This window comes from Ctenopharyngodon idella, chromosome 2, assembly GCF_019924925.1.
Source record: "Ctenopharyngodon idella isolate HZGC_01 chromosome 2, HZGC01, whole genome shotgun sequence".
In the NCBI taxonomy this organism is placed as follows: domain Eukaryota; kingdom Metazoa; phylum Chordata; class Actinopteri; order Cypriniformes; family Xenocyprididae; genus Ctenopharyngodon; species Ctenopharyngodon idella.
Window position 1 is genome coordinate 24818557 of NC_067221.1, and position 25297 is coordinate 24843853.

The 25297-nt window shown below is 37.6% G+C and overlaps 1 protein-coding gene and 1 long non-coding RNA gene across 2 annotated transcripts in view; both read left to right on the plus strand.

Moving 5' to 3' along the window:
- Nucleotides 1–798: 798 nt before the first annotated feature.
- LOC127503731 (uncharacterized) lies at nucleotides 799–5328 on the plus strand. The gene is made up of 9 exons (XR_007927174.1): nucleotides 799–928; nucleotides 1357–1416; nucleotides 1510–1533; nucleotides 1748–1827; nucleotides 2114–2157; nucleotides 2227–2265; nucleotides 2412–2495; nucleotides 4421–4455; nucleotides 4686–5328. It is a non-coding gene; the product is annotated as an uncharacterized LOC127503731 (long non-coding RNA).
- A 2798-nt stretch (nucleotides 5329–8126) lies between these two features.
- The window catches only part of mb21d2 (Mab-21 domain containing 2), a 37760-nt gene continuing 20589 nt past the window's right edge, over nucleotides 8127–25297 (plus strand). The window contains exon 1 of the mRNA XM_051877397.1: nucleotides 8127–8567. Coding sequence (XP_051733357.1) covers nucleotides 8312–8567 — 256 coding nt within the window. The 5' untranslated portion in view covers nucleotides 8127–8311. The remainder of the gene's footprint in view (nucleotides 8568–25297) is intronic.

A 25297-nucleotide genomic window follows, 5' to 3' on the forward strand; every position in this document is an offset into this window, starting at 1 on the left:
ACTTTACTTTGCTACAATAGCTAATAGAGTAATGTGATGAGCGTCTTCCTAGTGCTGTTTCCAACTTCTACTTATTTATCTGAACATTTATTTATTATTACCAACTAATCAGCAAATTTAATAATAGGCTAATAATAATAATAATTATTAGTAGTAGTAGTAGTAGTAGTAGTATTACTATATTATGCACAGCCATTAAGGTTCAAAATGATTTTTTTTTTTTTTTTTTTTTTGTTTACAGAAATTTATTCTGTTCACCAAGGTAGAAAACTACGGTGGCGCATTGCTGCCACATACATATTATTTTTTCCACTCAATTATGTCGTTTAAACGACATCTTTTCTCGTTCAGCCGGCATATGACCGACCTTCAACGTTGAAATGTGGTTGAAATAAGGTCAGTTGATGTTTCAACGATGAAACAACGTTGGTACAACATTGAATGCTAAACGGATGAAGCCCAGTCAACACATGACCGAAATTCAACGTTGAAATATGGTTGAAGTAATGTCAGTTGATGTTTCAACAGTGAAACAATTATTAAATGTAAAATGGTTGAAATAGGTTAAGAAAATCACTTATAAATCAATGCTGAAATAAGCTCAGACTATACCTTAAAAAAACAATGTGTTTAACCATATTATATAATAATAATAATAATAATAATAATAGTTATTTATATGAAATAAAAATGTGTCGATTCAGGCCTATTTTGCCACTTCTGTGTAAATTTGTTGGTTCGTCGATATTTCAGAAAATAGAAATTACATGCTCATTTTCATTTTTTGCGGTCTGAAGAGATATCGCGAGATTACACGAGACTACCTAGATAGCAAACGCCAGAGCCTGGAGCGGATCTGAGTTACCATGGAAACGGGGAAACGTCAAGCAGCAAGACTCCGTCTCGCTGTTGTTTTCACTGATTTTAGGTAAGTTTAGTCCATAAAATCACACAAATAATATATATAACTGTTCCTGATTCCTTTCTTACGTGTAATTGATACACTTCTGTTGAATATTTATTTCAAAGAAATTATTTAGTGTCTTCGAAAAAGTCCGTTAGCATCTCAACCGTTTTCAGAAGCGGTTGGCTACTAACTCTGTATTTTGAGTTCTTGTTTAATGAAAGTTTGGGCTTTTAATCGCATCTTTATGTGTAGATGAGATGTTATAATAGTTCTGTAAAGGTTTTGCTGGCAAATTGTTAATGGATGATAGTAAACTAATTTATTTAATGTTAAAGTTGCTGTACCGTTAATCGGTGACGTCACTTACATGGAGCGCGAAAACTATTTCAAACACATTTTGATCTCTAATGGTAAACAAATATGGATAAAAATATGTTCTGCAATTTCAGGGGCGACAGAAAACCCCCTCTACAACAAAGGGGAAGCTGACAGAGAAGGAGGAAACACAGGTGAACTGAGAAAGCTCATTAAATACATTAAAATGCATTTATTTCACAGTATATCTAACCTATATCACCATGCATCTACAATTTTCCTTTTAGTTAAGAAGTCTTTGACATCCAAATGTAAGTCACACTACATGTACGATACTGAATTCTAAAACTAAAAATATAAATGTTGTTATCTTAAGTAATATATATATATTTTTTTAATATTATGTATATTATTATTTCTCTTTTCTGCATTCCACCTCTGCTCTAGCTTGGTTCCTTGTAATAAACCTGGCATTTTATACTAAATAATGTTGGCTCTGTGACAAATTGCATGTTATGTTTCTAGATCCTTCCATGCTGATGGCCTCCTGCACCCCAGCAGAGCTGAGCGACCTCCTGTCAAAGCCTATGAACCAGATGACTATAGTAAGCAAAACCTCAAACATACAGTACACTACTGTTGAAAAGTTGTGGGTCTGTAAGATTTTTACATGTTTTTGAAAGAAGTCTCACATTTTAAAATCATTAACCCCAGGTTGTTTCAGTGAGATTGTCTTTGAAAGGCCTGTAGGCTAAACAATCAGCTAAATCAGGGAACATTGGTGACAAATAAAATGTTATAATGCTTGTAGTTATAATCATTTATTTAACTAATATAACAGGATATCATGGTCATTAATCTATTTTATTGTATTTCTCTGTCTGTTTGTAGTTATGTTTGCTAGTGAGACAGATGTCATACTGTTCCACTCAAAGGTATTTATTTATTTGTTTGTATACATGTATGTATTTTTTATTTGTTACTTAAATACTTTTTACTTATAGATGCTGACTGTGGTTCAGGGGGTTGACAACTTTAAGCATGTAAGTTATTTTCGACAGAAATTTGGCCCGCTTACTCATTGCTCATACTCTTTGCCTCTGATATGTTTGAATTATATCACCAATGCAATATCAGGGGGTAAAGATATCATTAGAGTTCTTAAAATTATGTTTACTCTTGTTACCAGTTGTTACCAGTAATCTCTAGCGTTTGGTGCTGAGATTCTTCAGGACAAGGCCTTGATGCCATTCACACTCAGTACATGAAGATGGTGAGTTTCACAATAGCTGCACAGTCACAAATCAAGAGACTGACACAACAGGCTTTCATCCTTTATATACTTATATGTAGGGAGGGTACCAAAACCTGTTATTAAATGGGCCCTGGGGCTAAATTATGAAATGCCACAGTATCGATAAGCTTGGACATTTATTATTGCTTAGGACTGGGCGATATAACATTATATATCATTACCATGAAATAAAATGTCTATCGTTAGAGACTTTCAGTGGTGGAAAGGGTACTGAAAATGTGTACTTAAGTACAAGTACTTTTACATTGCTGAAATAATACTCAATTACAAGTAAGAGTACTGGTGTCAAAAAGTACTCGAGTAAAAAGTACAAATTACTCTTCTCAAAAACTACTCAAATTACAAATTACTAATTACTTTTTAGCCGGCGATATTTAATGAATTACCAAACAATATTCAATCAAATCATAGATCTAAGTAGAAAATTGCTACTTTCAATAAAGCACTTTCACCTTATTTATGAAGTGCATGAATTATAGTATAGTAATCAATTTGAATGGAGCGGTTTAATTCAAGTCTTCTGAAGAGACACGTCCGCTTTATATGATGAACAGATTTTAATATAGGCTTTTGTTTACATATTTAAACATTGCTCAATTACAATTACCATTCTCACTTAAATATTTGCTCACTCTGTGTATTTGTGTCTTTACAATAGGGTAACTTTGTTGCAATAGCTCACATGCAGCACAAGAAAGCTTGATTTCAAACTGAATTGAATTTACAAAAAAGACAAGTAAACAGACATTAATAAAATAAGAACAAATAAAACAAATTACCTCAATTCCGTTGAGGTATATGAAATATAACACTGATTTTTTTTATGCCATGTATCTTAAAGGGTTAGTTTCACCCAAAAATTTCTGTCATTAATTAATTAATCATGTTGTTCCAAACTCGTAAGACCTTCGTTCATCTTCGGAACACAAATGAAGATATTTTTCATGAAATCTGAGCGCTTTCTAACCCTCCATAGACTGCAACGTTATTACCTTTTTATGGCCCAGAAAGGTAGTAAAGACTTCGTTAAAATAGTCTACGTGACTACAGGGGTTCAACCTTAATGTTATGAAGCGATGAGAATACTTTTTGTGTGCAGAAAAAAAAACGGCTTTATTTTTTGCACACAAAAAGTATTGTGGTCGCTTTATAACATTAAGGTTGAACCACTGTAGTCACATGGGCTATTTTAACAATGTCTTTACTATCTTTCTGGGCCTGCAAAAATATCTTCATTTGTGTTCTGTAGATGAACTTATTATATGAACTTACTTAATGTCTTATGGGTTTGGAATGACATGAGGGTGAGTAATTAATGACAGAAATTTCATTTTTGGGTGCACTAACCCTTTAAGAGTCATATAATATGTTGTTTATTTAGATAAAAAGAACATCAGAATGGTTTGAGCTGTAATGTCTGTATATAGTGATGCAGTTAGACAGACTGGGTTATTTATATGTACAAATCATACAAATGCCCCATTCTGAAACATACATTTACATTATAAAGAAATTAAAGATCCACCTTTGTTTGTTGAAAGACTTTCTAGTGTATTTCACTTATAGCCAATACGATTTCCTGTAGCAGCTATGGGAGTGACGGTAAAGTTGACATCTTTCTCTCTACTGACTGTCGTTATCAATCTCTCTATTTTTTCATCTTTTTGAAAGTTGTGAAAACACTGTTTAGTTTTTCTTTTGCTATTTGAGAAAACTGGAACACAAAAAATATATTTAATTTATTCCCTCATTCACTGCAGACTTTTACCCAACTATAACGACTTCCACTTCTGAGAAACCCGGAAATATGAAAAGGTCTATAGTAAAAATTTAATTCCTGATTTTAAGGACTTTTCAGTGAACCATTTCTTTCCTTTTTGTAGATTCACCAAACATCTGGCTGATTACTGGCAATTTGGTAAGAGATTGTTGTCTATATCACTGTCACTTCTTTTTCTAATTGATTTATTAACATTTTGTGATTTTCGATTACTTTGTGTAATGTTTCTCCATATAATTAGTAATATATGGAGCCCCCAGAGGAAACAATATAAACCTGCATTGGTAGATGCAACTGAATGAACTGTAAAGTGTAAGTATTAAAAATGATAATATGTTTTGATGTATGTTTGTTTTTAATATACACAGCAGTAAAGACAGTGGACAAGTGAAGAGAGTGGAGGGGACGGCATCAGAAAGGACCTTGAGCTTACGACTGTCTTGGATCACCCAAACCACAACTACACTATGTGTCCAAGCACTGAACAAGGCTTTTCTCCTTAAATATTAAATGTATTTAATTTAAGGCAGGGTTTTATTTTTCCTGCATAGTGAATTACTAGGTGGCTGCCTCTGTCAAATCTAATGCTGTCTCCAGCTATTAACAAAACTCAGGCAGGCAGTCACATGCTCCCATACCCCTTTTCCACCAACACAGTTCTGTTGCAGGCTCCTGGCCCGTGTCCATTCTCAAACTGTTCCACGCACCTCCACTGCACAAAGGGCAGTTCCAGGTCAGAAATATCGGTACCCTCCCTCTTCGACATCCTTCGCCAGTCATCACATTCACAACCACCACAGTCAACGCAAGTCAAGGTCCCTGGTCCACAGCATCAACCATCTTTGTAGGAAGATGAATACTGCATTTCTTGATTTATCTTTAAAATTGACAGTTTTCTTATGGAGTGCAATCCCTCTCTAGACGGACTGAGGTCTATCAGGTCTTACAAAAAGACACTGCATATGATGTTCTCAAAATAAAATAAAAAAATAATTAAAATATTTAAGAATTTGTGCTTGTAAAGAGTTTTTTTTTTTTAATCTAGTTGAAGGTATAGTACACATGAATGTGGGTACATAATACAGATTTTACTTCTGCATCATTTTGAGCTAGAAAAGCCTTGATTTAAGGTTTGTGCTGTAATTGTAGAAGAATAACCCTTTCATTTTCATATTGTATGCTACAGGTTTTTAATATTACCTCTAAACATTGCAAAGTTGAGATGTTTATTTGTTTTATACAGTATTTTTAGTATTTATTAGTGCATGTACAGTAATTATTTAGTATTGTCATGTTAGTACAAACGCAAACTAGATTGTAATTTCATGTAAAATAGTGTATTCATCCATGTTGAAGGTAAGAGGGTGAAACAACGTCGCATTTTCAACGTTGATCCAATTTGCAAAATCGAAAGGTAATCCAACATTAATTCAACCATAAGACGGTGAAAGCACGACGCGATATCAACGGTGAAACAACGTCGTAATTTCAACGATGAAACGTCACAATATTAACGTTGATCCAATTTGCAAAACCGAAAGGTAATCCAACGTTGATTCAACCATGGTACCCGACGTTGATTCACCGGTGAATCAACGTTGAAATGCCGGCTGGACGACATCTTTTCTCGTTCAACATATTATGTCGTTCAAATGACATCTTTTCTTGTTCAAACGACATATTATGTCGTTCAAACGCACATATTTTGTACGTGACGTGTACAAAAAATACCTTTATCTGATCTATAATAGAGAATTTATATAGCCTAGATCAGTGCCTTTATCACACTTCCACACTCGAAAAGCAGAAGCAAATATAGTAAAATACTTTTCGATGCCTGCAATTGGGTTTGTGCCGAATGAGAGCCCACAGTTTCGATTTAAATAAATTTGTTTAGGCTTTTGAATAAATATTGTTTGTAATGAATGCCACTATAATTTGTTTATGATTATTTTATACTTTTTATAACATTTTTCAGTCTTGTTTTGTACTGAATACCATAAGGATTTGTTGTGGAAATAGCCTATAGGCTACATGTTTATAGCTTAATGCTTGTGTAATGTAGGCCTATCTTAAGACAGTGACATAAAAGACCAAGCTCAGTAAACATCATAGGCTACTAATAAACCATTTAATAAACTATTAACCATAAACCATTTACCAAATTCGTTTGACCTACGTTAAGTGTTTTTTTCTCTTATAGAACACCGTTGTAAAAAGCTTAAGGTCGCTTGTAGCCTCCCCACACAGCAGGAGACTCCTAGGCGGATCCGCATTCAAGTCGCCAAACCCGCGTGACTGTCACATTCGTTTTTGTGCCGCCCAGAGGATCAGCTCCGCCTCCGGGCAGCGCCGTAAATTCTACTGTCAATCAGCGGATCCTGAGCGGACCCATGTCGGATCCGTGGACGTGCACGCGCCTTTTCTGTAACGGTTGTATCAATTTGCGGACCCGCCGCGGAGGTAAGGTTTTAATCGCGGATGCGGAGTGGCTGCAGCGCGGAGCCACGGCGGGTCCGCGATCCGCCTTCGTTGCAGATCCGTCACTGCGCGCAAGTGGACGCCGATACGGGTCCGTTCGCGGATACGTTCCGGAAGCCGCGATACCTCCGCAGCCGATCCGCCTATTAAAAGATCAAATTCTGCACGAACAAATTTTTCTGTGTATATGCTTTATTGGTACAACGTTTAATATAGGCTACATTTTTCTGGACATCACTTATTGTTTCTACCTTAATACATTGTTTAAATTAATATGTTAGTTAACTAGGCCTACATAGGCTACATTTCTGAAATTACATAACTTGTACAATAACAGATTACTCCAAATTGTAATGTTGACATGGATTTCCTATAAAGCTGCTCGTTTGAACGAGAAGATGTCGTTTGAACGACATAATATGTCGTTTGAACGAGAAAAGATGTCGTTTTTACGAGAAAAGATGTTGTTTGAACGACATAATATGTCGTTTGAACGACATAATTGAGTGGAAAAAATAATATATGTGGCAGCAATGCGCCACTGTAGAAAACGGTTTTGTTTCCTGTTGTTTCCCATTTTAGGCCTACTTTAAAATTAAATTTGTAACTTTGATGAAGTGTGAAAGTTAGTCTACTAAGAGAAAAAAAAAAAAAAGTATGATGATTGAAATGATTGAAAAAAAAAAAAAAAAAAAAAAAAAAAAAAAACGTTTTATGGAAAAAAAGTTTTATGAAAATAAATTTAATTGCAAGTCAAACATATTTCTCCAGAAACTCAGCCTTGTTTTTTGGGAGATGATGAAGACCACCCATACTGTCTTGACAGAAGAAAGCAAACTGGATCTATGAATGGTTCTTGGCTATACCTGTATATATATATATATATATATATATATATATATGAACAGAGCCCATACCTGGTAGCTTTAATGAGTAGCATCTGCATTAGTGAATACTCTGTTGGCCCTTTTGAAAGTTTCTATGAAAAAGCCACATCTGACACTGTAGGATAAAACAAGAAGCTGAACATCTTCATAAACTGACTGCTTTTAGGCTACATCATGCATAAGTCTGTACACCTGTTATTTCTGCATGTCAAGAATCTTTAATGAACAGAGATTTAAAAATAAATAAATAATAAATAAATAAATAAATAAATAAAAATGATTTTTTTTTAACAATTTAATGCATCCTTTGTAAATAATTATAAGCTTCTTAAAAAATATATATATATATCAATCTCTAATATAGTAACCTATTTATCAACACTATTATTCGTTATACAAACGTACGAATTTACGATTTACAAAAATAGACTATCCACGTTTTTTCACAACCTGTTTTAGCCTATTGTGTTTATTTTGCGATGTTCTGTAACATGAGTAAATGTAGACTGCATGTGGATTGCATGACATCACGGCTCCATTCAAAGACCACCTGATGTTGGCCCATTAAAAAAGGAGGGGAAACCACGAGAAACGTCGCATCCTCGAAGGCTCCTCTTGGTGTGAAGATGGCGGTCCCAGCTCCGAGCAGCCGGACAGGATCCGTTAGCAGTCTGGGAAACAGTCCAACCGCAGCACCGGGAGGCTTAAACAACAACAACACCAAGCTGTGGTGCTGCCATGAGCTTGATTTCAGGTCTGCAGTGAAGATCGAGGAGCTCAACCGACTCATCCATGAATTCAGTAAACAAGACCAACGAGAGTATGATGACCAGAGGGCACTGGAAATACACACCGCCAAGGATTTCATCTTCTCTATGCTCGGTAATAGCATCTTCCATTTAAACATATTAATATTTTATTAAAAGAATCAATATTGTTTTTCATTTGACTATTAACTCATTATTTATTATTCATTCATTATTATTTCATTTTAATAAGTAAAAATAGGTGATAGTAGAAATATAAAATAGAAATAATCTGGTAGGCTATAATGGTAAAGAAATGGTCAGATATCTGTACCATTAATAACTTTTACAAACGTACTTCATAAGAGGTTTTAGATATAGAATATAAATACTAGGATATACAATTTTTTAAACTTAATTTGCATAGGTTGATCGTTGTACGCTGAAGGTGTGTTACAATCACTGCTGTATAGTGCTTTATGCTTTAGACAACATCTCAGCATCTTACATTATCCAAACACTGATTCCATTTTGATCTGTTCTTAAGCGGTTTTATGTTTGACCTCTTGGAGAATAATTCCGCGGTAGTTGGATGAATGCATGCCCCTAATCTACTATTTGAAGGGATCAGAATGATTATGTCCACATGTTGAATTCCCCAAACCGCTTAAATGAAAAAGTGAAGGTACTGTTGCTTACCTTTGATAAAGATCAGGACAGAGCTAACATAGGTGCATAAATGGTTAATGAGGCTAGTCCTATATATATATTGGAGTTAATTTAAAAATAAATGAAAAAACGAATAACTTGAGATCAGTTAGAATTTAAACGAGGTAAAAAAATTGATTACTAACTATTACAAAACTACAAATTATAATACAATAATTGCAGGGTTCTGTTGTACAATTACTGTATCAATAACTTCAACTATCAATAGTTTCTAGACATTGAGTCCTTATTAAAGGGATAGTTCACCCAAAAATGAAAATGATCCCATGATTTACTCACCCTCAAGCCATCCTAGATGTATATGACTATCTTCTTTCAGACGAACACAATCAGACATGTATTTAAAAATATCCTTAGTCATCCAAGGTTTATAATGGTTGTGAATGGGAGGCTGCGTTTTGGAGTAAAAAAATAATGAATCCATCCATATACAGTGGCAAGAAAAAGTATGTGAACCACTTGCAGAATCTGTGAAAATGTGCAAAATTTTAACAAAATAAGGGCGATAATACAAAATGCATGTTATTTTTTATTTAGTACTGTTCTGAGTAAGATATTTTACATAAAAGATTTTTACACTGTAAAAAATATTCCGTAGTTTTTACAAAATAATTTTGGCAGCTGTGGTTGCCAGAATAATTTTGTAAAAAATACAGAAAAACTGTAAACACATTTACAGAACAAACTGTCAATTTTACAGTATAAAACTGTAATTTACAAACAATAAAATTCAACAATGCATACTACTACTAAAATCTGTTTTGTACCTTTAACATCTACTGGCAACCACCATAATAATTCAGGTGGTAAAAGAGAAAGCCACATGAAGAATCAGAGTTCATCACAAGTAGCTTTTCCACGAGCTGAAGTATATACTAATGTAAAGAGGGTTCAAAGAGTCATTCACGCAAACGCAAAACACCATCATGGTAACCCACAACACTTACATAATGCAATAAACATTCATTAAACAACAGAAGATGTAACATAAAACCCTAATGTACATAACTAATAACAAAAACTATTAAGAAACATGATTTTTTAAACAAAATACTTTCAAATATGGAGTGTCACACAGGGAATTGTGGGAATATCAGTTTACAGTTTTTGACTGTAAATTATACAATGATTTGTTCTTTTTTACTTCTAAAAATTGTAAAATTTACAGCATTTTACTGTGAAAATTACATAAAATGTCTGGTAAGAGCTTTTACAGTTTTTCCCTGTATATAGTACTGGAACTTACTGTTAACCTATTTAAATTTTTTTTTCCGTAGCGTTTTTACAATATTTCACTGTTAAAATCACATTCATTTTTTACAGTGTACATATAATCCATAAGACAAAAAAAAAATAGCTGAATTTATTAAAATGACCCAGTTCAAAAGTTTGTGAACCATTGATTCTTAACCATTGATTGTGATGGTTGTTCATGAGTCCCTTGTTTGTCCTGAGCAGTTAAACTGAGCTCTGTTCTTCAGAAAAAATCTCCAGGTCCCAAAAATTCTTCAGTTTTCCACCATCTTTTGCATATTTGAACCCTTTACAACAGTGACTGAATGATTTTGAGATCTATCTTTTCACACTGAGGACAGCTGAGGAACTCAAACACAACTTTTAAAAAAGGTTCAGACATTCACTGATGCTCCAGAAGGAAACACGATGCATTAAGAGTCAGGGGGTGAAAACTTTTGAACAGGTTGAAGAGGTCCAAATTTTTCTTCTTTCGCTTGAATATAATTTTTTTTTTTTTCATTTAGTACTGCCCTTCGGAAGCAACAGAAAATACTTGCATGTTTCCCGGAAGACAAATTAAATACAATATACCTTGATCTTCAAATTCCAAATGTTTTCACCCCCCATCTATTAATGCATCATGTTTTTTTCTGGAGCATCAGTGAATGTTTGAACCTTTTTTTAATAGTTGTGATTGAGTCCCTCAGTTGTCCTCAGTGTGAAAAGATGGATCTCAAAATCATTCAGTCACTGCTGTAAAGGGTTCAAATATGCAAAAAATGCTGGAAAACTGAAGAATCTGCAGGACCTGGAGGATTTTTCTGAAGAACAGAGCTCAGTTTAACTGCTCAGGACAAACAAGGGACTCATGAACAAACATCACAAAACAAAAACAAAAAAAACAGTCGTAGATCATCCAGGTAACCACACACAGTATTAAGAATCAATGGTTCACATACTTATGAATGGGGTCATTTTAATAAATTCAGCTATTTTTTTTTGTCTTGTGGATTACATGTAAACATCTTTTAGGTAAAATATCTTACTCAGGACAGTACTAAATAAAAAAAATAACATGCATTTTGTATTATCTCCTTTATTTTGTTAAAATTATTCACATTTTCACAGATTCTGCAAGTGGTTCACATACTTTTTCTTGCCACTGTAAATGTAATCCATATGACTCCAGTGGGTTAATAAAGTCCTTCTGAAGCAAAGCGCTTCGTTTTTGTAAGTAAAAAAATCCATATTTAAAACTTTATAAATTCAAATAACTTGCTGGACAGCCGTACACAGAATGTACAAGTTGATTTGCGCCAAATGAGTAATCCTCTGACACGATGTATGATGCAGAATGTATTGTATTGTAAGCTTAGACGCCTCTCGCAGTTCAAATAAATAGGGATATGAAACAAATTTAAACTCCTCTTCTTCTTATATTGAAATCCTCCGAAGTTTCTCTTTAAAAATGATCATTTTAGACTTATAATTCATGACCGGTGATTTGTTTTGCTCTATCCTCTCCGCCTCCGCGTTCTTCATTACATTTAGTGTCAGGTCAAAGGATACTCTTCCGCTGCAAATCGACTTGCGCATTCTGTGTACGGTCGTCCGCCGGAAGCTAGTTATTTGAATTTATAAAGTTTTAAATATGAGTAATTTTCTTACAAAAACACATCGCTTCACTTCAGAACGCCTTTATTAACCCACTGGAGTTGCATGGATTACTTTTTCTTATGGATGGATCCATTATTTTTAAATATATCTCTGATTGTGTTCGTCTGAAAGAAGATAGTCATATACCTAGAATGCTTTGAGGGTGAGTAAATCATGGGATCATTTTTGGGTGAACTATCCCTTTAAACCCCTCTTTTGTTACCTTCACAGTATGTTTTTGTTTATGATATTTATCATTTGTAAATCTTTTTTAATTTAACTAGTCCCAAATATCTAAAAATATTTGTATGACTAGTCTAAGACAGATTTAGTATTGTGGATATTTTAATGGAAAATCAATAGGCCTGTCCATGCAGCACTGGGTTTTTATTTCCAAACTAGGCGGAAGATGGTGTAAAGGCAGCATTTAGGCAATTGTGGGAACCTTATATCCATTGAGGCAGAAGTAATGTACAGCTCCCGCTCTCATTCTGCTCTCATACTTTCACTTACTGCCATTCACCCAGGCTCAATTCAGATAGAAGAAGGCTGATTGGATTGCAGTGTCTGTGTATGCAAATGAGACAGATGGAACAAAAGTGACACAATGGATGTCTTTGAGAGTTGGAATCACTGTGAGAGACAGATTTAAAGAATGATGGGGGTGGAGGGGTGGGAATATTTGTTGAAGGAAGCATTTATTATGCTATACACCAGACAATTCTTCAGGTTCTTCTTTAATGTCCGATGCAGCAAGACAATGATCCAAAACACCAAATCATGTCAACATCTGAATGCCGGAAAAGAACCAAAATTAGGACTCGAAAGAGCAGTTTATGCTTATAGACCTGCCGGAGAAGAGAGGTCAAGATTCCTTGACAGAGATGAGCAAGGCTCATAATTAGTGTTTAGCCAACCAGATATCAGGTTTAAGGGTTGTGATATGTAATACATGCACTCACCAGCCACTTTATTAGGTATTTATCTTGCTAGTACTGGTTGGACCCCCTTTTGACTTCACAACTGGAACTGATCAAAGGAACATAACACTCAGCAGTAGAGCTGTCAAAAGTTTTTAAAAAATGTGACGCTTTGAGCGCTGTTGAGTGGATTCGTAAACAACTCTTATTGCCCATTGTGTTGACGCGCTCATCAGATATGTCTGTGATTGGCTTCAATGATCAACGCTGTAAAAACTTAGTAAAAATTCATCAATGACGCTCTTCACCGAGCGCTTACACAGATACACAAGGGAGCATTTGAAAGCAGGCGTCTATCGCGGACCAGTCCACTGACAGACACCTGCTTTCAAGCGCTCACGCTTTTTAAAACGCTTTCAAATTCAAACACTTCTGTGTGCTTTTAAACGATGAGCACAATAGCCAATCAGAGGTGTTTACGCTCAACAGCGCTCAAAGCGTCACATTTTTTAAATTTCAGTACCGATAATAGAGTACCTCAGGTATGACGTTGTTTTGTAGGCCAACCTGGAAGTTAGCAGTGCACGGGTTCCCTCGATCGAAAGCCAATGCATTTTTCCCATAGACTTTTGAAAAATCACAAAAAATAAGCTCTGTGTTTAACAAAGGGTTATGACACTTAAACGTTTTGTCTATCAAGATAATCTTTACAAGTTAACACAACATTTATACATTTTAAAGCCTAAATTTAGTCGTCAGATATAAAAAGCTAACAGAAGGCTATAAATGGACTACAGCACACCATGGTCGCGGATCAACGTCACCACCACCAAGCTTCCTCAAACTTTATTTAGAAAACAACTTTATTTAAAAACATGCTCGCTGATTATGATCTGCGCTGTGTATGAATACTTCTCCACTTTTTCATGAGAAATGCTGTCCAAATGTCCTGTTTGTCATGATGATGTCTAAAGTCCCCGTCAAAGGAAGTAGTCCCTTTTAGCAATTTGTTAGCAACCGCCGATTTTAAGACACAATAAAGGTTTAAAAAATAACAAGCGGGTTATAACTGGTGTGTTTTATGTCATAGATCAAAACGTGAAAATATTTAGAGGCTTTGTTAACCACAGACCTTATTTCAGGCGATTTAGCAAAAACCCATTCAAAAAACCCATTGACTTCGGGGCGAGGGAACCGGAAGTCCTAAAATGCTAACTCGCTTCCAGGTTTTGCCTACAAAAACACGTCATCCCTGAGGTACTCTATTACCGAAGTCGGTACTTTTGACAACTCTACTCAGCAGTAGATATGTGAAAATAGTCTGTGAAAACTGTGCTGTCCTACTTTTTGTATGACATTGAACTAACAGTGATTTATAGTTGATGACCACAAGATCCTGCAGGCATGTATCTGTACAGAACACTAGTGGGTGTTTCTCAATCAGTGCCCCATGTCAGTTCATGATGGGCATTTTTAATTGCTTTACCTGATTTGCTCTAATCTGCTGGGGGCATGGTTTAGGGGTGGGCCCTCATGATTTTAGCAAGTCTGTTGAAAAAATGATTGAAAAACACCAATTGATGTTTGAAAGTGTGCACTGATTGGTAAACGCCCATTTTGGATCTGCATGTTTACTTCTCACTAGTCTAATTGATAATTCATTATAGAGGGTATGCACGTGACGTCACCGTTGGCCGTTACGACTGCGGTTATGCCCACTGAGTGGCAAAAAGCCTGAGTGGCAGCATTGGTTTTCAGCGTGAATGCCGCGAAAAACATACAAAACACATCCAAAATGGGAAAGAGCTTTGTGATTGACTGTACAAATATATTTGACACAGAATCCGAGGTATATTTTTACAGACTGTTGAAAGCTACAGTAAAAAGTAGCAAATGGATCGCTGAAATTCACAGAAAACACTGGACTCCAGACAGATAAACGTGGATTTGCAGTTATCATATTGTGTCAAATTGTTGGATTTTGGGGTAAAATCATATCTATATATGACATCTATATATTGTATTGTTATATATTGTGTTGAGTTAAATATTTACCATATTATATTCTACATAATTGGGTGCTTTTAAATAAACACTGACAAAAACTATACAAGATATATATAACATTGATATAAGTCATCACTCCGATTTAGACCTACTTATATTGTAGTTATATAAAGTGTTCACAGGCAGATTTGCTTTATGTATTTCCCCAGAGTTGAAAACAGGCACATATAAATGTCAGGAAACACGATTCCATGGCTACATGTCAATATCCATGGATTAGGTTTCTTTGACATGTTATAAGGAACACTTTCGAGCTCAACCTTTAGTGTAATAATTTGTTTTACTTGCGTTTTTGCAATTTCCCCTATTAAATCCAGTCATGCAGCAGGTTCTTTTGCCACTCAGTTCAGCTGAGAGAGAGTGTTCTGGCAGGAAAGTAACGTCAATGCATACCCTCTATTAGAGAGAAAACACAGGTGCATCCTATACAGAAGTCTTGTGTGTTGAACCACCTGACTTCTCTGGGTTTCAAACAATGGTGCATCTTTCTTATTATTTCTATGTTCCTTTGTGCTTGTTATTTGCATTTGATTTACTGTTACTGAATCTAATAAGATTTTATTTAAAAAGTTATTAAAGTGTTTGAATAAACCATACATTTTTCTAAATTCTTAAAAAACGAACGCATCTTGCTTTAACAATATTTATTAGAAATTTTATGATTAAAGTTCCAACAACATTTTTTGAAGTGCAAGTGACATAAACGTGAGCAAGAATGTCATACTTTACACATAGCCCACGTATTGCATCTATTACTCAATGCTTGCAGAGCACCTTGCCTTCTTTCCTTTAATAGGGATGAAGGCAGATGACGATGGACAATTAAAAAAATTAAAGCACCCTCCTGATAATTATGATATTGATTACACATTGAGTTGAAGTTGATAGGATTATCACCTGGGATTTGATGCTATCCCATGCCTTAACTCCTGCTCCCTGACTACTGCTTAATCAGGTTATCATTAATATTCCTGAATTTGTATTAAATTTGAGGAATGTAACTGATCTCCATTCAGTTTAGCCTGTTGCACTAAAACTTAATCACAAAAAAACTACACCTCGGGCCTCATTTATCAAATGATCGTATGCTCGTTTCCACGCAAAATTTGACATTTATCAATATGAGCGCGAGCGGTGGCTACGATCAAATCTCACGTCAGGTCTCAGCTCGTGTACGAATGTTTTTGAGTCAGCGGGAACTTGCATGTACAGCATAGTAAATCTGGTGGAGAACTGTTATGAGAACATTTAGATTGTTTTTCTGACCAACAATCACTCACTAACCGATCATTAACCATTAAACAACACGATTAAAATGTCAAATTAAAATTAAATTAGAATACATGCGTGTCTTAAAATACCACAAATGTTTTTTTTTTTTTTTTTTTTTTTTTGTTTTTCTTTCCAGGGATTTAGTTTTGGATGCGCAAATGGCAACATCAACAGAACATTAGGATTCACACATCATGCACCTGCAACGCAGAGAAAAACAGAATAATATAGCCTACAAGGAATAAAAAAATAAGACTAAACAAAATATATTTCACTGAAATAATTTACAGATTAACAAAACAAAAGAGAAAAACTGTGCACCAAGTAGGGCTAGTAGTCTACGCTTGCGTTGTATTCGTTTTCTTTATTAAAATATTTATCTTTATTTTATTAAATCCAATTGATCTCGCATATCAGTTCTAGCTTTGCTAACTTTACATGTTAACCATTTATCAGCAAACTAAAATGCAGACAAATTTAACACTGCTCAGTTTAAATGGCCCGCTATAGGAGTACATCTGTACCAGTCGGTCTGCGCAACGCCCAGCCTAACACATTTTTTGCGCATGTGAAGAATGATGTTTTAATTAGATATTAAAATAAGAGTTAAATAGAAAGCCTTTGTTTACATAAGGAACAGTAGTTCAGCAAGCAATAAATGTTACATCGCGAATATGGAAACGTTTGGATTCTTCCCGAATGAGAGAGGTATAGGCTATGTGAGCCCAATTCAGTTTTGCATTAAATAATTTCTGCTTTATAATGAATGCCACTATAGCCTAATTTGTGTTTCAATTCATGGTAACACTTTACATTAAGGTTCCCTTTGTAAAGCGTTTATAAAGGTGTTTGTTAATGAGTAATAAGTCATTTACAAATGCATTATAAATCATTAATAAGCAGTTATAACTGCATGAATAAAAAGGGCGATTTTAATGCAATACCTGCCAAATAGTGAGCCGTTTTTAACTCACATGCTTAATAAATGTATTTATTCACACTTATTTAACTCAAAACCAGATTCTTGATTTATTCCATGATGCAGCAAAAATTGACTATCATAATTAGACTGAAGGGTGTTGTATTTTTGGTTTTCTTATTAATATCTCATGACTGCCACTTTTCTTACCTAAAGTTGCTTACCAGAAATTTCTGTCTTACCCATGATACGCTCCAAAAAGGTCATGATGCTTATCCACAGCAGTCTATAAAAACTGATTTCTTGTTTTTTAAGATGAAATTCCAACTATATTTTGAAAATAAAACATAAGATAATAACCATAACTTGATGAGATATTAATAATGAAAAATTTAATTCCAGTATTAGTTACCTACGAACCTTAATGTAGGGTGGACACTTGTGAACCATTTATTCATGAGTTATAAACATTAATAACCTGTGACAGTAAACTTTAATGTAAAGTGAACACACATGAACCATTTATTAATGAGTTATAAACAGTGTTGTGCAAGTTACTTCCAAACTGTAATACATTATAGATTACTTGTTACTGTTATTTAAAAGTAATTCTTTACCTTACAATATTACTGTCTCAGAATTGTAATGCGTTACATTACTCCTGTATTACTTTTGAGTTACTTTCACCAAAATAACTACAGAAGTATAACTTAACATTCTAAAATGACAAAATGTACTGCAGAGCATTTTACATCCAGTAGAGGGCGATATGATGTAGCATAATGACTGTGGGCTATCCAGGCTACTAACAATATAGCTTATAATTGGCAAAGTGAAGGCTCAAGACAATGCAAGAAAGGATGACAGACAGAATCACAAACTATCCAAGTCTGTTAAAAGTATGGTAGAGGTATATAGTGATTATCTGACAAACCTGAAGTAATGCACATATGCCATCTTCACCCATTAGCCGCTTTTCCACTGGCCAGCGCGAGCACAGAGGCCGAAATCATGCCGCGTTTCCACTGTCTGGCCAGTAGCCTTGCGGCACTCCTGTAAAACCTGCCCTAAACAGGCCTTCACTGGACTACGTCACACAATACAAAGTTACACACCAGCGAGAGGGAGATGAATGAAATAAATCGCTAAACAAATATATCAGAAGCTCTCATTTAGTCTTTATTTACAAACTTGGACACCACACGCAGTTATTGACTGACCACGAACAGGTAATAGAACTTACTTGCAGCATTTTTCATTCGTTAAAGTCCACTTTCTAATAAAAATTTCCTGATAATTTACTCACCCCCATGTCATCCAAGATGTCCATATCCTTATAGTGGACTTCAATTGGCCCCAAATGGTTGAAGGTCAAAATTACAGTTTCAGTGCAGCTTCAAGGGCTTTATCTAGCGAAACGATCGGTCGTATTCTTCAAAAAGCTTACACTGAATATCCTACACCTTCCCTATTCAATTTACGGAACAAACGCGGCGCCAGTTCTGTTTTTTTCCGTAAGTTTAATAGGGAAGGTGTAGGACATTCAGCGAAAGCTTTTTGAAGAATACAGAATCGCATACGGAAGCACTTGTGATGCGATCATTTGTGTCTATAAAGCAAATACATTTTCATTTTTTAAAGAAAATGACCAATCATTTCACTAGATAAGACCCTTAGTCCTCGTCTGGGATCATATAAAGCCCTTTGAAGCTGCACTGAAACTGTAATTTTGACCTTCAACCGTTTGGGGCCAATTTAAATCCACTATAAGGAGAATAACCCTGGAATGTTTTCATCAAAAACCTTAATTTCTTTTCGACTGAAGAAAGAAGGACATGGACATCTTGGATGACATGGGGGTGAGTAAATTATCAGGATATTTTTATTAGAAAGTGGACTAATCCTTTAATGTCTCGTGGTCTTGCTGTTTTTTTTGTTTGTTTGTTTGTTTGTTTGTTTGAAAAAGTGAACCTTAATGTAAAGTGGAAACCTGTGAACCATTTATTCATGAGTTATAAACATTAATAAGCTGTGAAAGTGAACCTTAATGTAAAGTGAAAACCTGTGAACCATTTATTAATGAGTTATAAACATTAATAACCAGTGAAAGTGAACTTTAATGTAGTGGAAACCTGTGAACCATTTATTAATGAGTTATAAACATTAATAACCTGTGAAAGTGAACCTTAGTGTAGTGGAAACCTGTGAACCATTTATTAGTGAGTTATAAACATTAATAACCTGTGAAAGTAAACCTTAATGTAAAGTGAACACATGTGAACCATTTATTAATGAGTTATAAACATTAATAACCTGTGAAATGAACCTTAATGTAAAGTGAGCACATGTGAACCATATATTCATGAGTTATAAACATTAATAACCTGTGAAAGTGAATCTTAATGTAAAGTGAACAACTGAATCATGTATTTATTAATTATTAATGCACACACAGAAGATATTTTTTTTTCCTAATGAAATATTTTATTTTTGATGCATGTATCAGAACTTTAAACTTGAAACAAAAAAAAGTTTAAACTTTTCTTTTACAGCACAAAATTACTGAGAATGACTTCTTATGAAAAGTGGCTTATGCAAGTAAACTCACATTAAAAATTCAGAGAAACAATCAAGTATTCCAAAAAAGATAATAAGCATCACACCTATAAGCCAAACATATTTGATAAAAGCTGAATGAATAAAGGCACCTAAATATGTATTATTTTATTTAACAATTGTGTAAATCATTAAATCAATGACCGAATGCACCATTACAGAACATCAGCATATTAATATGCAATCAATAATTATTTTTGATGTCATGATAAAGGCCACCGTAACTTTGGCTTTGGCCTATCCGCACTTGCCGTACCTGCGGTTATTTGTTTAAGATAACTACAAACAAAACAATTACTCATATAATATAAACACTAGAAAAACATAGTCTGTGATTTCACCTCAGTTAGCTTACCCATCAAATCAGTAAACACAAATTTTCACTTCAAAGCATGTTGGAACAGTACTGGTACTAACTGCGTGACTTCTTCTCATGAAAAGTGGCAAGGTTTTAGTGGATGCTCACTAGCGCCAACTCCTGTCACACGCCAGAACATGCATAGTGATGTGAACCTAAAAGAGTATAATAAAGTATATAGCCTACTACTACTACTACTACTACTAATAATAATAATAAAAAGAATACATTGCATATTATACATACTTGTCACAGTTGGTTGTGAAGAGCAGTGAGAAAGCAGGATTTAGATGCAGCAGTACTATTTTTATTATGAAGATAACTGAACTCAAAAATGTAGGAGAACAAACTATAGTAAACGTCTCGGGTTACAACTGTAACCCTGGTTCCCTGAGAACAGGGAACGAGACACTGTGTCCTAGAATGGGGAACCCAACTGGGGAACGCCCTCGCGTGGCCGGTGTCTGAAACAATCTGTCCAATCACGACAATCCTATTGGCTGGCGACAGCCTATGACGTAATTTAGGTGTAACCAGGAAGTATAAAAGGGGCACCTGGAGAACATGTCATCCGCTTTTCGTCTGAAGGGACTGACAGCAGGCAGAATGGAGGCATGACAACGAGACGCAGTGTCTTGTTCCCTGTTCTCAGGGGACCAGGGTTACATTCGTAACCCGAGACGTTCCCTTTTGAAAGGAAACTTGCACTGCGTCCTAGAACGCAACTGGGGAACGAAATACCCATGCCGTCATGGCGAGAGGAGTGCATGCCAAATGGCTAAGAAAAAGGGGCTAGAAAAGCCAAGCACTCAACTCCTTCTGGTCACACCAGGCTGTCAGTGACAAAACTCCCTACAGCCAAAGCCGAGCTGAAGCCTCAAAGGAGGGAGCCCTCTGAGAAGAGGGCATGACTCACCAAGGCCGCTCAAGGCATGGAACCAGCATCTAGCAGAAGAAGTTCCTTAAAGGGAGTCATGCCAGAAAGCTCGAGCGGAGCTCTGGCCAGTCACTTTCAGGGGGACAAGAGTCAACCCCTGGAGCCAACAGGGAGGCCGACCTAGCCCAAAAAGAGGCCTAGTCTGCCAGCAACCTGTCTGTTCATAGAACGGAGTCCCTTACTTAAAACCCAAGAAGGGCAGCCAAATGAGAGGGACTGCAGAAAGGCAGAAACCACTCCTCACCAGAAACAGATGGGCATCCCAGGGAGCAGAACTCAGCAAAGTGCTTCCCAACCCTCAGATCGAGGGGAGTAACCTGCTCGACCTTGGATTTACAGAATGCTAAGAAGAACATTCTGGAGGCTGGTTATTCTACATAGGGCCCAAAGGGGCTAGCTAGCTTCACCCGAAGTTGGTCTAAGGGAAGTAAACACCAAACTCCTAAATAACCCTAGACCGCACTCAGGGAGCAAGGTCCAAAAAGTAAAAACTACAGCCTAGCATTATAAAACTGATCTTCCCAGGAGACTGAGAAGCCTTCTACCAGTGATCAAAGCTCGGGAGTGCAGAACTCTGAACAAGAACCCTACTAGAGGGGAGTAAACAGACTCAACCGAGATGAGTAAGACCAAGCCAAGCAGACGGCTGGGAGGCTCAGAAGGGAGCCTACAACCAAACACAGACCAGAGAACCAGCTTCTAATTAGCCTGAATAAGAGCTAAGAGCCTGGCTCATACAACACAACGGGAAGTCTGAATGAGGAACCAACACAGAAAAAAGGGGGGGTTCCACCCTGGGGCAAAGAACCAACCAGAACCTACCACAGAGGCAGCCTAAAAAAGGCTGGCGCAAAGTAGCAGATATAAATCTGGGGTCAACATCAAGGAGGCTCCAGAGGAACCTAGCGACCTGATATTGGATACCAAGAGGATAGCCAACAAGGAGGCCCCAGAGGGCCAATGACTCAAAGGCAGTCAACTCCAGAGAAAAAAGCCACCAGGGCTAAGCAGGCTTGGAATACTCGTTGGCATTGCCAACACGGGCTAAATACTCAGCAAATAGCTTTAAACCCTTAAAGCAAGGGGAGTAAAACATGCATCCGGGCTAAATGAGGAGGCCTGATAGAGCCTGCAACCCTAGCAGGACATGGCTGCAGGCCCAGGGCTAATTCAATGGCTCTAAGGGAGCATACTCAACCAACACGAAGGAAGGGAGTACCAAATGTGCTCAACCTAAGCCAAAATGGCGCAAGGCATATCGGGGCTAAAGAGCTAGGAGTAAGCGAAAAACCCGAGTAGGACTCAAGGGTGCAGACCTGAACAAAACCAGCCGAAAACAGACAAGAAAGAGTCTGAAAAAAGAGCTCAGGCGAAAAAAGAGGTCTAAACAACAGTATAGAGGCCTTCAATTCTGACCAGTGACTTGAAAACATCAAGGAGCTCAAAACACAGCGGGAGGGAAGGGTACAACTAGCTCTAAGGAGCGGAAGCTTCAACATATCGTATTCAACTCTCAAGAAATAGAGGAAGCCAACAACGCTCAAGACATCCAGAGGGAGGTTCGAGCAGAACCTAAACCACCTAAGTGTCTAATTATGCCACACACCAAAGGAAACTAAGGCTCAGCATATCGCATCTACTCTGATATTAAGAGGAGCAATGATCACCTAGGCCGAAATAGAGGAGGCCACAAACTCGCCTTGAAAAAGGGGAAGTTAGGAGGGCCTGCTACTTGCATTTATTGCCCAATGCAGAGGGCAGGCCCCAGCCGGAGACAACTCTAACATAGAGGAGGCATACAAGGATCACCAACCGCAGTATAAGGGCCGGAGAGGCCTTTTCTCGCAGAAAAAGGTCTACTCTAGCCACTGCAGGCCAGGAGGCGGAAAGCAACAGCAAAACCTGCCTCTGTCAGACAGACGTATTCCTAAATACACCTAGGCCGGAAATAAGGGCGGCCCAATGGTACGGCCGACACACCTAGCATGACTTCGAAAGGTAACAAGAACAAAAAACCCAACCTAGCGACTCTTATGGCAAGAGGAGGCAGGTATGTTCGAACAGGTAAAACACCTGTGGCCTAAAGGGTGGCGATAATAGAAAAACGCCTGCACACTACACTGAACTCTTGACAGGGCGGAGGCAAAAGAAAGCCAACACGCATCACAGGGTGATGTAAGAGAACGGCCATACCTGAAGTTATGGTACATCTGGAGCTCAGGGGAGCGGAAGGTTTCAGAATAGCGCCTTAGACTCTCAAAACGAGAGGAAACCACTTCACTACAACCTAAGGGAAGGTTAGCAAGGAGGCCAAAATTCTTTAAGAACAGCCAGCTACTTGAATCATGAGCTTTGCTGGAGTTCAACCAGGAAGGTGACTCCAGAAAAAGTGTTAACCATTAAAATGGCTTGCCACACACAAATTTTCAAAAAAACCTACAAATCAAGATCGTAAGAGAGTAGGAATTATAAAAGGTGTCACGACCAACCTTCACTTAAAGGGGAGCTCCGGAGCCCTAGTAAAAAGCCCCTAAAAATATAATTACCTTACTAAAAAAATAATATATATATATTATATATATATAAGTCCCTCCAAAAAAACCTTAATCAGGGAGCTTTGAGGTCAATGCAAAAGCAACGGCTCTAATAAAATAGAGGCGACCTACAAAAAACACAACCTGAGACATACTCATCATCGGCCCAGCCTCAGGACCGATGTAGAAGCGCCTGTGGGGACGAAAGGAACAGAGGGACAGAAGAAGAGGAGAGGGTGGAGTGTGCAAAACCTCAGAAAGGGAAGAAACACTTACTGGCGTTCAGAACACCTGCGCTGTATAACTTCTTCTTCCTAGCTTCTCGCCTTCTCTGCGGCCTGCTCCTCTGAGGAGGAGGGGCCCGAGCAGCGACGCTAGATTTCTGGCCCTGTCTATGGTCCTCAGACCAGGACGGGCCAGGTCCCCCCGGCTGTCTGGGTGTAGATTCAGACCGGCACGGTATACAAGATTTAAATGCTGCTGAGCGCGCCCTAGCCTCTTTGAACTTTCCAACCACCGCCTCGACGGAAGTGGCAAAAAGTTCAGAGGGCAAGACCGGGGCATCGAGGAGAGAACCCTTCTCTTTCTCCCCGATATCTGCCAAGTTCACCCACAGGTGTCTCTCCGTTGCCACCATTGCCGCCATCGATCTACTGATCATGGCAGCGGTCTGCTTAGTGGCACGGAGAGCCAGGTCTGTGGTGCGGCGCAACTCAGCTACCGCTTCAGGTGAGAGACCCTGACACTAGTCTAAATCTTTCAGCAGATCAGCCTGGTAAGCTTGAAGCACTGCCATGGCATGCAGTGAAGCACCAGCCTGACCCACTGCCGCGTATGCTCTGCCATTCAGACGCGAGGTGGTCTTAAGCGGTCTAGTAGGCAGAGCCGGAGCTTTAAGAGATGACGCCCTCCCGCCGACAAGATAGTTTGCAAACGTCTCGTCAATGGGAAGCATCGCCACATATCCATGCTCACGCAACCCCTCAACATTGGCATAATTCGCATGCCCATGTCGATGGATGCGAGCTGAATACAGGTTCTTCCATGCTTTCTCGATCTCAGAATGGAGATCAGGAAGGAATGGAAGGCTCACGGGGGATGCACGACGTTGGCCAGAAAGATAACGTTGGTCCAGTCTACCACGAATGTCTCTTCCTGAACGTTCTCCCACAACAGCTTTAATCCATCTGAAGCACGCCCCATCACGTTGAGCAGCTCCTCATACGCGGCTCAGATCTAACACTTTCATCGCCAGCCTCGGCCATCGACTGCTCTTCGTCTTGGCTAGGAGCCAAAAGAGCACTGTCTGCTGAACCGGAGGATGCAAGAGAAATAGCATCGTCCTCGAGCAGATCACTCTCGCGAGCTGCCGAATCGCGAGAGACAGTGACACCCCTCTAAAAAAGCGTTCAGCGAGCTCCACCTGTGAACCCCACGACTTAGACAGGCACAGGTGACTGTCCTTCCTCTCTCAAGAAGATGGACAGATGAGAGCGGAGCATTCTCATAGGAAGATGCTCGCAGTGCACGCAAACTGCTCCCTCATAAACAGAGCATGCATGCTCTTCGCCCAGACAATGAACGCACAAGTCGTGTGTATCCTCCGGTGTCAAATATCTAGG